This window comes from Aegilops tauschii, chromosome 3, assembly GCF_002575655.3.
Source record: "Aegilops tauschii subsp. strangulata cultivar AL8/78 chromosome 3, Aet v6.0, whole genome shotgun sequence".
Classification (NCBI taxonomy): Eukaryota; Viridiplantae; Streptophyta; class Magnoliopsida; order Poales; family Poaceae; genus Aegilops; species Aegilops tauschii.
The window spans coordinates 110,034,190-110,051,853 of NC_053037.3; the positions used below are offsets into that span (position 1 = coordinate 110,034,190).

Below are 17,664 nucleotides of genomic sequence, written 5' to 3' on the forward strand. Positions count from 1 at the left end.
GGGTACTGCTGGTTCTGTGACTGATGCTTCCCGCACTGAGCAACCGCCCTCTACACAGTCAGGTACATCCCCATGGGTTCTGGACTCTGGAGCTTCTTTTCATATGTCTTCTCATTCTTCCACTTTGTCCTCTCTTCGATCGCTGGATTCTCATGTTCATGTCTTCACTGCTGATGGTACTCCACTTTCTGTTGCTAGTAGAGGCAATCTTTCCACTCCTTATTCTGTTCCTGATGTTGCTCATGTTCCTCGCCTTACCATGAATCTGTTTTCTGCTGGTCAACTTACTGATTCTGGTTGTCGTGTCATCCTTGACGTTGACTCTTGTTCTGTCCAGGATAGTCGCACGCACTCTGGTTGGGGCTGGCCCTCGCCGCCGTGATTCTCAGGGTCATTGGGAGTTGGACTGGCTTCATGTTCCTTCCGCTGCCACCACCATTGCCAGTTCCTCCGCTTCTGTCGCCTCCGTTACTGGTTCCTTCAAGCAGTGGCATCATCGACTTGGTCATCTGTGTGGTTCTCGGTTGTCGTCTTTAGTTCGTCGAGGTCTTCTGGGGTCTGTCTCAGGAGATGTCTCTTTAGAGTGTCAGGGTTGTCGTCTTGGCAAGCAGATTCAGTTACCATATTCACATAGTGAGTCAGTGTCTAAGCGTCCTTTCGATTTAGTTCATTCTGATGTATGGGGTCCGGCTCCTTTCGCTTCGAAAGGTGGTCATAAATACTATATTATTTTCATAGATGATTTCTCTCGTTACACATGGCTTTATTTCATGACTTCTCGTAGTGAGGTGTTGTCTATTTATAAGCGTTTTGCTGCCATGGTTCATACTCAGTTCTCTTCACCCATTCGTGTTTTTCGTGCTGACTCCGCTGGCGAGTATATCTCTAAGATGTTGCGTGGTGTTCTTGCTGAGCAAGGAACTCTCTCTCAATTCTCTTGTCCTGGTGCTCATGCTCAGAATGGTGTGGCTGAGCGAAAGCATCGACATCTTCTTGAGACGGCTCGTGCATTGATGATTGCTGCCTCTCTCCCGCCTCATTTTTGGGCTGAGGCCGTCTCCACCTCCACCTATCTTATCAATATACAGCCTTCCGCTGCTCTACAGGTGGTGTTCCTTTCGAGAGTCTTTTTGATCGTTCTCCCGATTATTCGATGCTTCGCTTGTTTGGTTGTGTTTGCTATGTTCTTCTTGCCCCTCGCGAACGCACCAAACTGACCGCTCAGTCTGTTGAGTGTGTCTTCTTAGGCTACAGTGATGAGCATAAGGGCTATCGTTGTTGGGATCCTATCGGTCGTCGGATGCATATCTCTCGAGATGTGACTTTTGATGAGTCTCGTCCCTTCTACCCACGCCCATCTTCCTCGATTTTTTCAGTGGAGGATATCTCTTTCCTCACTTTTCCTGACTCACCTATCACCCCCGTCGCGCCTGTGCCTATTCGTTCCACTCCCTCTGCTTCTCCACCTCTAGTCGATTTGCAGCCACCATCTTCTCCGGTCTCCTCGCCTAGCATGTCACCGGATTCTACACCTTCATCTCCGGTGACTTCTTCGTCGCCACCCCCCGATTCTACCTTGGCGATTCCTCCTTCTATTGTTCCCTCTTTTCCTCAGCATTACACTCGTCGTTCACGACCTGTGGATGCCTCATTGGATGAGTCGTCCTCTTCCTCTCAGCCTACTTATGGCTTGCGTTCTCGTCCTCGTCCGCCTGTTGATCGCTTTGGATTTCCCACCGCTGGTGCTGCTGTTCTTGAGCCGACTTCTTACCGTCAGGCTGTTGTTCATCCTGAATGGCAGTTTGCGATGGCAGAGGAGATTGCTGCTCTTGAACGCACTGGTACCTGGGATCTTGTTTCTCTTCCTCCCGGAGTCCGTCCCATCACTTGTAAGTGGGTCTACAAGGTTAAGACTTGCTCCGTTGGTTCTCTTGAGCGTCACAAAGCTCGTCTTGTGGCTCGTGGTTTTCAGCAGGAGCATGGTCGTGATTATGACGAGACTTTTGCTCCTGTGGCCCATATGACCACTGTTCGTACACTTCTTGCCGTTGCCTCTGCACGCCACTGGTCTATATCTCAGCTTGATGTTAAGGATGCCTTTCTTAATGGTGAGCTGCGTGAGGAGGTGTACATGCAGCCACCACCTGGGTATTCTGTTCCTGATGGCATGGTATGTCGTCTTCGTCGCTCTCTCTCTATGGCCTTAAGCAAGCCCCTCGCGCCTGGTTCGAGCGTTTTGCCTCTGTGGTCACTACTGCTGGTTTTTCAGCAAGTGCTCATGATCCAGCATTGTTTATTCACCTTTCTCCTCGTGGTCGGACTCTTCTTCTTCTCTATGTTGATGAAATGATCATCACTGGGGATGACCCCGAGTATATTGCCTTTGTAAAGGCCCGTCTTAGTGAGCAGTTTCTTATGTCTGATCTTGGACCTCTTTGCTACTTTCTTGGGATTGAAGTCTCTTCTACCTCTGATGGCTTTTTTATATCCCAGGAAAAGTATATCCAGGATCTTCTTGCTCGTGCTGCTATTACTGACGAGCGCATTGTTGAGACTCCTATGGAGCTCAATGTTCACCTCCGTGCTACTGATGGTGATCCTCTCCCTGACCCGACGCGTTATCGTCATCTCGTTGGCAGTCTTGTCTATCTAGCTGTCACTCGTCCGGACATCTCTTATCCGGTTCATATTCTGAGTCAGTTTGTCTCTGCTCCCACATCGGTTCACTATAGTCATCTCCTTCGTGTTCTCCGATATCTTCGGGGCACGATCTCTCACCGCCTATTCTTTCCTAGCTCCAGTTCTTTACAGCTTCAGGCCTATTCGGATGCTACGTGGGCTAGTGATCCTTCTGATCGCCGTTCACTTTCTGCTTACTGTGTTTTTCTTGGCGGTTCTCTCATTGCCTGGAAGACGAAGAAACAGATTGCAGTTTCCCGTTCGAGTGCTGAGGCTGAGTTGCGAGCCATGGCTCTTTTGACGGCAGAGGTGACTTGGTTACGGTGGTTACTTCAGGATTTTGGTGTTTCTGTCACTACACCGACTCTGCTCTTATCTGACAGTACAGGTGCTATTAGCATTGCGCGCGATCCTGTGAAGCATGAGCTCACCAAGCATATTGGTGTTGATGCTTTCTATGTGCGTGCTGGTGTGCAGGATCAGGTTATTGCTCTTCAGTATGTGCCTTCCGAGTTACAGTTGGCGGATTTCCTGACGAAGGCCCAGACTAGAGCACAACATGGCTTTTATCTCTCCAAACTCAGTGTTGTTCATCCACCATGAGTTTGAGGGGGGGTGTTAGAGTTATAATATAAGTCATGTACCCCTTTGTATTTATCCCGTTGTATAAGGGGTTTCCTGCATATGTTCCACACCTGTACATGTATATATATCGGCCTATGGCCTCATGGGAATACAAGTTGCATATTTCCTAACAGTTTGCGGCGCCAATCGACGTGGGGCCGATGTCGTCAACGGTGGTCGGAATAGACGAAGTGGTCGGGGAAGATGACGGCGACGCTGGCGATGAGCTAGTGTTGGATGAAGACGAAGGGGGTGGACGGGCAGCGGGCTCGGGTGAGTGAGCGGCAGCGGCTGGGTTAGGAGCGCGACAGCGATGCTCAAAGTGGGCGAGGAAGAACCCGACAGCGTAACGAAGACTGACGCGGATGGTGGTGTTCCCGCGCCGACGGAGGCGGCGCTCCGTCGGCGCGGCACATACCATGGGAAGTCGACGTGCAGGGACGGCGGAGTGGACCGCAGGCTGCGGCTCTACGGCCTGAAGGGGCGACGCAGTGACAGCAGGCGTGTCGGGGCGACGGCGGGAAGACCTCGGGGGTCGGCGGCGGTAGTGGGCGATGCAATCCGCTCTATGATCAGTGAACCAAAAAAGAAAAAACCGGCCAGACGGCCAGTGGACAGAAAACTGATCAAGAGATCGGAAAAACTCGCCAGGGCAGCCGATCACAGATCGGCGGACGAATCCTGCTACGGGTCGCGGCCCCCGGCGAAGATCATGGAGATCCTCCTTGGGGGCGGCGCGTTGCGGAAGCGTGCGGTGGCTAGGTCTAGGAACTTGCGGCTGATACCATGTTAGAAGGGATAGAGAGAGGGAGATTGGTGGAATTGATGGATGTTGTATTGAGCCTCGCAGGCGAGTATATATAGGAGTACGGACTTGAAGAGCAAGAAGCCTCTCCTAGAGATAAGGTAGGAGACGGATTACAAATCCTAGATTACCAAATACATGTAACCCAAATATATATCTCTAACACAAGGGAACGTGGCGATTCCTCAAGTCTTGGTGCACTCTGTCCGGCCAGCGCGACCTGGGTTCTCTATCGATTCCCTTCCTCCAGCCTTCATCCCCCTTTCTTCTACCTCAAGCTCACGTTCCTCTCTGGATCCCCATCTCTCCTCTAGTCCGATCCGCGAGGGTCGTTACACTTTTGAGGAAAGGTTGGTACAGTTGTGGCCTTATGATGGTTAGAGGAGGTTGGTGAAGCATCAGATCTTAGGATTGTATGGTTGAAGTATATGTGAATCAGTCAACCTTCTCCATCAGTTTGGACTTTTGGTTTAACTGGCAGGTGCTTGAAATTTAATATGCTATTAGTGCCAAAAGGTCTTGGGTTCAAGTGTCGACTTTCGCATCTAAATAAAAAAATTGCTTGCCCTCTTTTTGTCCCTTTTTAGGCCTTATCAAGCCACAGCTAAGAGGGGGTGTTGAAGTATATGTAAATTACCCAACCTTCTCCATCCATTCGAACTTATGGTTGTACTGGTTGGTGTGCATGGCACTTAATATGTATGGTATAGAGCTTGAGAATGACATGCTGATCTCGTTATAACTACCCTATGTTATGCTGTGAATGGAGAAGAGACGCATGGGAGGTTAAATCGGAGGTCCACTGGAAAGGGGATGTCATTTCCGTGAGTTGAGAGTAGTGTCTGACAATGATATGCTAGGTGGGAACACGTGCTATTAGATTGGCAAACAATAGTAGTGAAGAGTCCTTGGTATTTCGCTTGTGAGATGTGTGTCATGGCGGTAGTATATTGGTGACATAGGGTTAGGTTTTAGGACCTCTCTCTTAACACATGTGAAGAATTGAGGGCAATAACTAGTAAGTTACATACCATTGGAAATTTGCAACTGATACCTTGATGCAAAATAGTTAATCCCTCAGTCCCAAAATATAAGGCCTATCATGATTTGTTAAGACAAGGTCTTGACCAACAATTACTCCATTCGTACGTGATATGTGTGATGCAAAATCACAATCATAAGTACTTCTGCATGCGAATTCTAGTGAGATCAATTTTATATCATAAATTCTATGTTTATGGAGTAATTGTTGTTCGAAGCCTTTATCTTAATGAATCAAAGTACACCTTATTTGGGGCCAGGGGTATATTGGTGACAATTGTTACCCTAATTTATTGGTAACGCATATAACCCTAATTTATCAGGCAGTAGCATGGAAATGGAAGGGTAAGTACGTACCTTTCTCATGAAAAGACAATTTAGACTTGCAAATCCATTCATCTACATGTTTAATGTGAGGGACAGTCAAGTATATTCTTATGATTTCTACTTTTGCTTGTTGTCTCTGTTACTTGCACTGGGAATATGGTATCTTTCATGTTTGGAAAATTGGCTCACTGATGTTGTGAGCACGTGCATACTGGAAAACACAGCGCAATATATGGTTCAAAGAAAGACTTGTTTTCACCAGGCAAATGAGAAACCAGTGCTATTTTTTTGTTAGCAAAATCTTTTGGTATTGTAAAGTGCTTCCCTTAGGTTTCTAGCAGCTGACTTGAGGTTGGTTGCATGATCTTTCTTGACATGTCTGTTTATTTAGTTTACAAGGATGGAGGAAAAGATGAGAAAAAGAAAGAAGAGAAAATAAATTGGGAAAACAAGAACTGCGTTTCAGGCATGAAATGCTACTTTGTTCGCACAGAGTCTGGATGGAATATGGATGAACCTTACATACTGTCTGGCAAGACAATCAATCAGGCTCGCAAACTATTCATGCACATACATACCGCTCCCACCTTGGCGAAATATATGGCCAGGTTTGTTCTAATGTCATTGAATAGTACCAGTCTATTGATGTTGTTTTGTTGTTAAATGAATGATACATTGTTACTACCTTGATGGGAGTATTCTTAGAAACAAGCAAAAAGAGGCATATTTCAGCAGGCTAAAGTTCCATTTAATTGGAAGATAAGCTTGTATATGGGAAATCCCACTACCTAGGTTTTCTGTTTCCTTGTCCCCATGCTGCTGCTGTTGAACTATTTAAAACCCTCTAAACAGACAAAACCCTGATTTTTGATGATAATTTGCTGTCCCCATGGCTGTTGCTGTAGTTTCTCTGTTTAAAACTTGTGTTCTTCCATTGGATGTTGCAGGTTTGCTTTGATACTATCGAAAACTATCACAATGGAGGTTGATTTATCAGCGGTTCATGTTATACAGCTTGATGATAAACCTTGCAGCGTAAGTCTCTCGTTCCACTGTATTTGATCTTGCTTCTGAAATGTAAACTTATCTCAATGTGGTATTTCAGGATGAAAATGGGGGCATTGTTCAACGAGATGGGGAACTCCTGATCCATACTGATGGAACTGGCCTAATATCTGAAGATTTGGCTGAGAAATGCCCAACAATTATGTACAAGGGAAAACTTTTGAAGTCACAAGTTTGTGCACTTTCCCTTCATGCCTTACACCTTTATAGTACTCCCGCTGATCCATATTACTTGTCGCTCAAATGGATGTATCTAGACATATTTCAGTGCTAGATACATTCATTTGAGTGACTACTAATATGGATTGGAGGGAGTAGAATTTATGAACCTTAGTTGTAATATATTTTCTTACTTACGTAGAATTTTTTTGGCTCCTCTGATATTTATTGTTTTGTGAATGATGAAGCAAACGTGAATTATGGTTTACTAGATCACTGTGTGGTGTATGCATACCAAAAAAACTTGGATAAACAAGATCCCTTACTATTGCTAAATAATACACCATGATGGCAGAACCACATTTAAACTGGCTCAGGTGGTTAAATAAATAAACATTTTTTTAATCTTCAGGGAATTGGTTTGATTGCAGTCTGGGTATTAAACTGTTAATCTCCCCAAGATTCAGGGGGTTAAATAGACTCCTTCCTTGTTTATAGAAGGGACATTTCAGCATGCAACTTTTCTGCTTTCAGATTGTTCATATCACTGCACTATTCCTTTTGGGTTCCTTTAAAATTAGATTGCATTTGAAAACACAAATATTGTAAAGGTTTATGCATATGGTTACTGTTACCATATTCATTTTCTTTCTTGTTCCAACTGAAGTATCTTTCACTGCTCATTCCTTATTTTTCAAAGAATTCCATTAGATCAACTGCTACTAGTAATTTCTATATCTGTCATTCATGTACAAAACGACTACTGCTGCATTTCCTCTATAAATGTCCCCCCTCGTGGAATTCACGCTCTTCAGACTTCAGCAAGGATTGCTATTGGCAGTATTTTATTCTAACTCTTCTAGCGAACATCTTATTGCTTTATTATGCCTTGTTCAGGATGTTCAGGCTTGTGATGATACACTTATGACTTCTCCCCATGCGAAGAAACAACGGTCTATTGCCAGTAAACCTGTATTGTGTTAACCATGTTCTGATATACTGCGTTATGAATGTGTCATGATTTAACTAATATATTTGTTGTTTCTTATCTGTTCTTCTCTAGCCTCTTCTTATTCAGTTCCGGATGTTCTATAAAGGATCAGCTGTTAAGGGAACTGCATTAATTGACAGAAGGGTATGGATTAAGAGTTTCAGACATTGTACCACTTCAAATTCAAATTACTAGTCTTATTATTGGTTGCCTTTTTTTTAGCGAATTCGGGCGGGAGCAAGTGTGCTTCTTCTTTTGATCGTTATAGCAGGATGGTCTTAGTTTTGTTATGGGTCTGAAGTTCAGTTTAGTTGTACACTTTTATGAGCTCAAGCATAATTTCAAGAAATGCACTAGTTAGCTGTTCTTCATATGGGATAGACAGATTGGAGAAGCTATTACCACCTTTTATACCAGTTTACTGATATCAGCACAATTTCTTTGGTTCATGTTGATTTTCTCAGCGGCATGGTTACATAGCACGTGTTGGTGATTCTTCATTTGTCTTTCTCCAATATACGCATTTACTATACAGTTTTGAAGTTTACATAGCACATGCTCTTATTATCTTATCTTGTCCAAACTTTGGACACTTTCTAAAGAATAATTTTATTTTCTGTTGCAGCTTCCTCCTGGAACTATTCTTATACGGCCATCAATGATAAAAATAAAATCTGATCCAAAATTATGTGGTGTACAGTCCGTTAACTCTTGGGAATTGATAAAAATGAAAGCTGATCCAAAATCATATTGTGTCCAGTCCGTCAACTCTTTGGAAATAGTGACAACGAGGTATGCCATGAACCTTTGAGCTGCACTGTTACATTTAGGTATTAAGTACATACTTAGTTACACGTCTGAATACTATTGATTGCTATGTCTAGGCATGTTGTTGGAACTTTAAAGCCTCCTGGAAGTATTTATTTAATCCATTTTTTCGAGAAAACGCAAAAGACTTTTGTGTTTCATTGCATTGAAAAGATAGAATTTTGTTACAACCCTCCTAAGAGGCCAAGTTCTGGTAAGAACAGGAAAAATTAGTGTACATCCCAGGTGGTTGGCAAGATGACCCGCAGACCATGGGCACCAGCTCGTGTCCATTGCCCGGCTTCATCCTTGATCTTAGAGACCAGGGCATGGACGAGAGGCTGGGCACCGTCGAATATGCACTCGTTGCGCTGCTTCCAGATCATCCACGGCGTCAGGAAGGCAATGGAGGCGAGACCCTTGCGCATCTGTGTAGGCGTGTTATGCTTGGCGTGGAGCCACCAAGCCATGAGGGTATCTTCCTCGTTTGGGCCTGTGTTGGTCATCCCGAGCCAAGCTAGGACCTCATGCCAAGTCTGTCTGGCGAAAGGGCACTCCAGGAGTAAGTGACGCATCATCCTGGGAGCCTGGTCGCACAGTGGGCATCGGGGCTGGTGCTGGAGACCATGCCTAGCGAGGCGATCAGCAGTCCAGCACCTATCAAGGCTGGCCAACAAGTGGAAAAATTTCACACGTGGCGGCGCCCAACTCTTCCAGATAAGCTTCCAAGAGAAGCAAGTTGTGGATCCCTGGAATGTGGCGAGGTAGCAGGAGTGGGCAGTTTAGGTGCCGGAGGCCGTCCCACTTCCAAACAAGCTGGTCGGGGGCATCCGAGAGCAAGAAGTGTTCGATCGCCTGCCAGACTTGCACGTATTGGCCAATCTCGTTAATGCCAACGGTCCTATGAATGTCTTGTGCCCAGCTATGGCCCTGTATACCTTCAATCCTTATCGGTGGCATTACAGATTATGCACAATAGTCAAGTGAACTTATTTTGTTGCGGTTCACTGTGATTTTGTGTGGCTATGCTTCATTTCTCCTGTCCCAAGTCGTTTCTAGAATTCCGGTTGAAACAAGTCCCTCCTAGGTTTAGTTTCTCCTTTGTATCAGTCCTACAAAATAACTGTCAAAAATTGTATGTGGTCGCAACAGGGAAAAGTCTTTTCAATTTGAGGAATAAGAAAATCTGAACCCACAGAAAAATCTCCGGAGTTTCTCATTTTCGCAAAAAAAAAACGTTCCAAGAGTTTGCACTGTATACTCGATTCTTTTCAAAGGAAAGCACATATTCCAAAAATAGAATGTTCTTGGTTGACTTGTTATTCGGAATTTATTTTATAATTTCACTAATAAAATCCTTCCTTTCTTGCTTGGTTTGGAACGTTAATGAAACCCACTGGCAAGTCCGGTAAACAGCAGGTTGAGTTTACCCGGAGTGGGGTGTTGATAACTTGATATCGAACTTAGCTTTGGTGCCTTAGAAGCTCTGTCCCACAAACCTTTCAAATCACCGCACTTGTTCTTCATTTTTCACACCTATACAAATAAAAAATATACTCTCTCCGTTCCAGATTATATCGCACATAAGTTTTCTGGGCATATTCCATATTGTAGTGCGTAATTGCAGCGCAACCGATTTTGGATGAAAATAGCCTCGCCTTATCCCCTTCCTCCCGCACCAGCACCACGATGATTGAGGACCACAGTGGCTGGAACGACGCATCTCCCTCGCCGCCCTCTTCCTCCCCACCACCTCCGGGCGCACAGCGGTGCTCCGGTGAGCTCTGGATCAACCTCCTCTCCTCTGTGCCGACGAGATCCAGGAGATAGTGATGACGAGGTGGTCAAAAGTGTGATGTGTGGACACCCATGACCCGTGGACGTCGGTCAGAGCGCACCATCGCCCGCCTGTGAGAGTGAGCCACTCCGAGCACTCCGCCGTTCGCCCATCCACCTTCCATGGGTGCCAATCGACTTCCTCAAGCGCTGTCTACCTCTTTCTTGGTCTTCTCCTGCCAACACGGTGAGCAGCTTTGCGTTGGGTTCAAGGTCGATGCCAACGAGGCTGGGCGATCATTGGTCATGGAGCGGCAGTACGCTGGCGCTAACTTCATATGCGGTAGCGGCGGCGGCTCACAGGTGCTAGAGGCGCCTTCTGCGCCCACGGCCGATGGCTCCGCATTAGCCACGGCCGGCGTCTCCGCGTCGAGCGCGTCCATGGGCGGCGCCGCTGCGTTCTTGGCTGCACCCCCGCTTGCCTGGCCGGATTTGCTTGCTGGTCGTGGACACTTGCGTCATGTGAAACAGAGGCCGGAGTACAGCGTACTAGTACTTCTTGCACGTGGGCTGGGGACTTTCTCGTCCAAAATTTAGCGCCAGCACATACATTGGTACCTGGGCTAGGAACTATGCGCACTACAATCTGGGATGGAGGGAGTACATGTTAATATCAGGAAAAAGAAAGCAGCGGGTTTTTTCTTTGACGGTTAAACATGCTGTTTAGTTTTTTTAGCTATGACTAAGATTACTTGCTTTTGCTCGATAGTTTAAACTTTTTGATGAGTTCATTTCTGCATGAAACTTGATGCGGTAGCATTTGGCAACTCATGGTGTAAGACTTTGGTGGGTATTGGTTAAGTGGGGAGGTAAGAGCGTATTAAAGTGTGAGCAGGAGTGCCTACCTTTCTGCAACAGATTAAGCCATGTGAATTAGGACATGTTGATTGTGCTTGGTTCACAAGAGGTGTAATATTATTATTTTTGTTTCCTCAGCACTAAACCAAAAAGGACATTAACATCAAAGCTCTTGATTGCACTACTTCGCTATGGAGGAGTTAAAGAAGAGTTCTTTATGGAGCTTCTAGAAAATGCAATTGAAGGGGCTGAGAACGCTCGTTGTGATTATGAAGACGCACTAAACAGTTAGTAGCATATGTTCCATGCACTACATTTTATGAATTGCCACATATATGTGCTTCTTTCTGCTCTTATCTTACTGTTAGGCTATGATAGTCTGCCATTTACATTCACCTGCTTGCATTTGATACAAACCTCTTTTGGATCTGGTCCTTGCAGTTGCATTTGTCTATGCGGACATGGAGGATTCGATATCAGCACGAATGATTTTGTCTGGAATTCCACTAGAAGATGCATATTTGCAGTCCAGGCTGGCTATCATGGCTCAACAAGAAAGAAAGGGAATCAAGCAAGGAAAGCTACCAATCAGTGATTGCTTTTATTTGATGGGTACAACAGATCCTACAGGGAAACTCAAAGCCAATGAAGTTTGTGTGATCCTGTAAGTGGCAGACATACTCTTTTCGATCTGCATGCCTTTTGAATTCTGTTATGTGTATATTCCCTTGATCCATGATTTTACTGGTCACACCATTTAGGAGTTTCTGAAGACACAGCTATTTTATTGATATTTAATGTTTATGAAGAAACCTCAGATAGGCAGCCCTTGGGACCGCACATGCCCTTTTTTAGTAGAAGTGTGCCCACACGACGTGAGGCTCTCACACCTCTGCTATTTTGTTAGCGTGTATATTGTACTCACAAGTCACAAGGATATGCATATTCATGTGTGCGGACTGGAAAGTATTTTTAATTACAGTTCTAGAAATGGGTGTGTTAGTTGACCTAACTGTGCTTCTGGTTGAAAAGAAGAGTTGTTAACCACTGATAATCATAATATGCTTTCATTATGACTTAATTCTTTGATAAAACTGATTATAAGATCATAACCATATGTGGGTATTTGGGGCTTCAACCTGTTGTCTTGAGGGAGTATTTTAATGTCATTATTCCTTTCGGTTGGTCAGATATAGACTGACCTGACGTTATATAGTCTAAAGGGAGATTGAGATTTAATTTGTATGACTATTTGTAATTAGAAAGTCTGTAAGAGATATTTTGGGTTCCTAAAAGGTTTTGATATCGTGGAAGACATTACAAACGTCCATTCTGTAGATGGTCTTAGGGTCCTTAAAACATCGATCGTGGTGCAGCCATTATTTATTCGAGTACTGCTGATGTTTGAAAGCAGTTCCTTTTTTTCTGCATCTAGATTCAAGAATTTTTTGTTTTCTCAAATAAAAAACATTTCTTTTCCTCTCTCCTTTTTCTGTTTGTTACTTACTTTATATGCTTTTATTAAACAGTGACAATGGACCATATTGTGGAAATGTGCTTGTCTATAAACATCCTGGGTTACACTTTGGTGATATACATGTCTTGACATCAAGATATATCGAGGATATACATGACGTAGTAGGATATTCCAGATATGCTATACTTTTCCCTACCTCTGGCCCACGATCTTTGGCCGATGAGATGGCCAATAGTGATTTTGATGGGGACATGTATTGGGTCTCAATAAATGAACAGGTCAGTTCATTCCTAATTGACATTTTATTTTGAATCTTCATTGGAAAACATTATCTTCCATGGCCCGTTTCAGACCTCAATAACCAAAGTGGCCCTTCTTTTTTCAAGGAAAAGCGCCACTTTGGTCATTACCCTTAAAATATTAACTATGTTAGCTTCTTCATTTTTTACTTCAGCCATTCATGTCCTAGCATTACAACTAATCACTTATCCTAGTCGAGCCTTTGGCAGTTTCTGAACTATATATAGGTTTTCTAATACATGCTTTGTTACTGTTAAGCTTCATGCACTAGCCAACGCAACCAAAAGTCCGAACTGATGGAAAGGGCTAGTGCAGTCCACATATAATGTAACAGTTACCACATTGGCTACTATAGATCATCAACTCATGTGTATCATTGCAGTAGTGATGAAGCATTAAAAAATGGTTTTGGTATTGTAGCAATAACACATTATGCCTTTTAACCTCTCAATGTATTGTCCTGCTTTGATTGTAAATATGCCATTTTCAGTTATTAAAGCAGTTCAAGCCTTCTAAACCATGGGAATGGGGCCAAGTAAATAAACCAATACAGGCCGAGAAAAAGTGTCTTCTGGATTTAGATGAACCCCTGCTCGAGAGGAGTTTGTTTCATGAATTCTTAAAAGCAAGATTTGCACGCAGGTATTCATATCAAGTTGATTTATTATTTTTCTGATTTATGCTGATAATCATTACAAATTCACAAGTGTCTGTTTTTAAAACAGCACTTCAGAATGTATGTGTCACTAGGATACAATTTTCTTCTGAAGATGAGTTTTGCAGCAAGAATCTTATTTAGAGGACAAATTTCTTGTTACGCTGCTTGTGCATGAGACCGGGGATTGGCGTATATGTTACGCGTGGCTTGTGCATTTTGATAGGTGAAAAATGTAATATAGCCATCATTCAAATGAATTAATTCACATGTAGCTGGCTGTCTTCATTCCACCTGGGAAATGCTTCGTGTTCCCTCCGTCCCAAAATTCTTGTCTTTGATTTGTCTACATATGGATGTATTTATTCACATTTTAGTGTTAGATACATCCGTATCTAGATAAATTTAAGACAAGAATTTTGGGACAGAGGGAGTACATGTTATCAGTCTCAACTGGAGCAGACCCTATCTGTTGGGTAACAATTTCAGTTTTTTTTCTTCTGATTTTACTGTTCACTCGAGCTCATTTGAGCTTGAGCTGAGAAACATCACGACCGTGTTGTATGCCCTATTTATTACTGCTTGTTTAGTTTTTTTTCTCGAGAAAACGCAAGAAGAGCTTGCATTTCATTGCTTGCTTTTTGAGTTTTTCACATGGTTTTATTTCTTTCCGGCTTTTACCTGTTAATGTTTTCAACTAGAAAAATAAAGCATGGATCCGTGTAGTTCTTGGATTCCTGCTGTCAGCGGCCTGCTAAACTATCAATATACAACCTTTTGTAATATTGTATGATCTAACTCTTGTTTGGAATTTTCCTACTTTCAGTAATGCACTTGGCGCAGCAGCTGATACTTGGTTAGTATATATGGACCGACTGTTAACAGATGGTGTTGATGAATATGAAAGTAATATACTAGAAAAAAAGATAAAGAAGTTGGTTGATATTTATTATTTGGCCCTGGACGCTCCAAAGGCCGGGACCAAGGTTAATTCCATTCCTGTGTTTACGCAATCTGTAGTTTCAAATGCTTTTATGCACTATACTATATAGCTCCATGTGCATCACCCTTCCATATTATTGTTTATTATCATATTTAGAATTTAACTGCTAGATGTCCAGATATCATCCGTTTGGCTAACATCTAATAGAAGGGAACTTGAATGAACTGTTCTCTTATAAAAGATAGACCACCTTGCCTAATTAATTAGGTGTATTGTAGTATCCAGCATGGTTAAGTACTCCCTCCGTCTCATAATATAAGAGCGTTTTTGACACTAGTGTAAAAAACACTCTTATATTATGGACGGAGGGAGTATTTTTTTAAATCGGACTTCAAATTCAATATGCACTAGAAGTAAAAAAGGAATAGGTTTTCTGATGAATGGTGGCAGTTATCCTTTTATTTTCTTCTTTCATTTTGCTTTACCATCTGTCAGATTTTTCACATTTTTGTTAGTGCTGACACAGAATGAGTTTGAAATTTTACATAGTTAGAGTAAATTGCTAGAATGTTTTGTCAGAATAGTTACATATTAATTTGGTTCTTAAACTAAACACAGCTGCATGACCTGTATATATTTCCCCTCCCTGCTCTCTCTTAGTTCTCTCTCTCCTCCCCTGCTCTCTCCTGTATATATTTCCCTCTCATGTACATATTTTCCTATTAATATATTTACTGTCAGGCCCTCCCCTAGGGTTTTCGCTAAAAAGAAAGAGGATGATCTGTACCATATGTTGGTTACTCGTTTGATACTAGCTCCGTTCCTAAAGATAAGATGTTTTGCAGTTTAATTTAAACTGCCAAAACGTGTTACATTTAAGAATAGAGGGTGTACTTGTAAGGCAAAAGTTGACCACATGCAAAGCATTTATACTAAACAGTTTTAAGCCTTTTCTAATCATCTTCCTTCCCTCAACAGATCAATGTCCCTGCTGAGCTGACAGCAAAAAAGTATCCACACTACATGGATCGAAAGGAAAGCTACCATTCGACATCCATACTAGGAAAAATTTATGACGAAGCAGAAAAAAAGCAATCTGAGAAAGTTGAACCAGTCGGTAAGTTGCTACTTCATTTAGCTCTTTCTTGTTGCGTTTTCACTTCTATTTTTATTTAGCCAGTTTTTTTACATTACTACAGTATGTAACTTCAATCGCTAGAGCTTTTGTGTGTGTGGGGGGGGGGGGGGGGGGTGTTGTTCATGATATGAGATCTTCATTACCGAGGTGGCACATCTCAGATGTGTTGAGATGCTGTCAGATGGGAGAGCGGGTGGCTGCGATGTGAAAACAGCGCAGTAGCTGGAGCGCCAGGGAGGAGGCCAGATAGCGTGGCCAAGCTCCGCCGCGCGTTGCTGCCGTCGAACTCGACACGCACGACGCAGGAACGTATAGCGGAGTGAGGGGAAGCTCCAGGACAAGGCTTTCAAGGCGAGGAGGAGGTGGTGGCCGCGCGGTCGAAGAACTGCAGCGTCGTTGGCATGAACTGAGCTCTGGCTGCTCTCTCGGCATACAGGAGGAGAGAGGGGCTGCGGCTGACGAGCGGGCCCCACTGGTCAAATACCGCTTTGACCTCGTTCACGTCAGCAAACACCTGAGCAAACCCACCTAACACGATTTCTGAACGGTATTGTATAGATAAGGGGGTTAAGAGAGCAGAAAGAATGGTCACAGGGGGTTATGTGAACCATCCATTCTGTTCAGGGTAGTAAAATGGATTTTTTTTTTCGAGAAGAAATATAGTGACAGCAATATGGCAAGACCAGGGTCTATCCTTTTTGTTCCGATGGCATGCAGCTCCTGATTTTGTTGTTAGCTGTTCGGTCAGATGACATTAGGTACTTAAAAAACAGTAATTTCTTGTTTGTGTTTTGGTCTTGTTATAATCAGAGATATCGTTGGACCCGCGTTTCACGGCGAGAGCAGCATCTTCAGGATACAAGTACCTGAACCTCTGGACAGGCCGTTATCAGGAGTACTTGAACGAGAGTGGGCCACTGATTGACAATCAAGACAAGGAAGAAACAGACCTGAAGTTCAAAGAACTCTACCAAAAATACAAATACGTAAGTTCCCAGTCTTCTGCTGGACAACAGCAGCAGCATAACCGAGGCTCCTACAAAAGCATTCTGAAACGGCTCATTTCGTCTTGCAGATGCTCTACGATGCCGCTGAATTCGAGCAAACGCAGAGGAACCTTGACGAAGTGTTCGACGAGGCATGCACAATCTACCAGATCGTCTATGAGAAAGCAGCGAGGTTTAAGAAGGCTGGGAGATGCAACTTCGTGTGGAATGTGGCGGGCCGTGCGCTGTGCCATTTCTACGCTCTTGAGACCGAGGGCGACAAGGTGCTTGTCCCGTTGACGGTCGCTCGGAATCTTGCCAAGAAGCGCCGAAGGTAGCAGCGATTCAACGGGCTGTGAATTTGACTCCATGTTGTATAAAGTATGTATCTATTGCGGCGGGTAATATCAGGTGTGGACGTTTCAAACCTATATATGGGTTCAGTGTAGGCTGTATATATTTTTACCCGCTTCAAGCTGTGGTGTGTAGTGTGCGCTCGAAGTGCGTGTTGATATGTATGCATCTATCTACGTATTGCTACCAAGAATCCCACTTGTAATCAGAGATTGCATGCCATTCCCTGTTGATTGCATGTCATCCCTCTGTATGTATATTTTGATCAGAACCATAATGTTAATGCAATGCACCGTGTATCCAGATACAATATCACAGTGCAAGCTGGTGTTGCTAGTTTTGGTTGTTTATACTTGGTGTTTGGTTCAGTGCTGTTCTACAAAGAGGATCCAGTGCACTGAACCCACTTTCGGTCGCAAGCGAAAAGAAATAAAATACTTTGAAACAAAGCAAATTCACAGTTTAGTTTAAGAAAAAAAAGCAATTTGACTGTATTGAGAGCGTGAGGCAAGTGTTTCATATCTGTAAATCTTAGTAACGACGTAAAGCTACTTTGTACTATGTTTGTAGACGACCACGCATTTTCCTACGCCATTCGGCCGCATCAGAAGTGCTTTGATCGGTCCCGTACACAAAAAGCAACCCACGCGTGTCGTGAGGTCATCCGAGGTGCGCCTAT

The 17,664-nt window shown here is 43.6% G+C and overlaps 1 protein-coding gene across 1 annotated transcript in view; it reads left to right on the forward strand.

The window, feature by feature from the left end:
- LOC109769276 (probable RNA-dependent RNA polymerase 3) overlaps positions 1-17,295 on the forward strand; it is a 37,251-nt gene extending 19,956 nt beyond the window's left edge. Inside the window, exons 6-19 of the mRNA XM_020328026.4 lie at positions 5,868-6,084; positions 6,424-6,511; positions 6,582-6,713; positions 7,598-7,672; positions 7,764-7,835; positions 8,317-8,483; positions 11,271-11,419; positions 11,574-11,796; positions 12,662-12,887; positions 13,400-13,551; positions 14,391-14,550; positions 15,486-15,624; positions 16,456-16,631; positions 16,721-17,295. Coding sequence (XP_020183615.1) covers positions 5,868-6,084; positions 6,424-6,511; positions 6,582-6,713; positions 7,598-7,672; positions 7,764-7,835; positions 8,317-8,483; positions 11,271-11,419; positions 11,574-11,796; positions 12,662-12,887; positions 13,400-13,551; positions 14,391-14,550; positions 15,486-15,624; positions 16,456-16,631; positions 16,721-16,969 — 2,225 coding nt within the window. The 3' untranslated portion in view covers positions 16,970-17,295. The remainder of the gene's footprint in view (positions 1-5,867; positions 6,085-6,423; positions 6,512-6,581; positions 6,714-7,597; positions 7,673-7,763; positions 7,836-8,316; positions 8,484-11,270; positions 11,420-11,573; positions 11,797-12,661; positions 12,888-13,399; positions 13,552-14,390; positions 14,551-15,485; positions 15,625-16,455; positions 16,632-16,720) is intronic.
- The last annotated feature ends 369 nt before the right edge of the window (positions 17,296-17,664 follow it).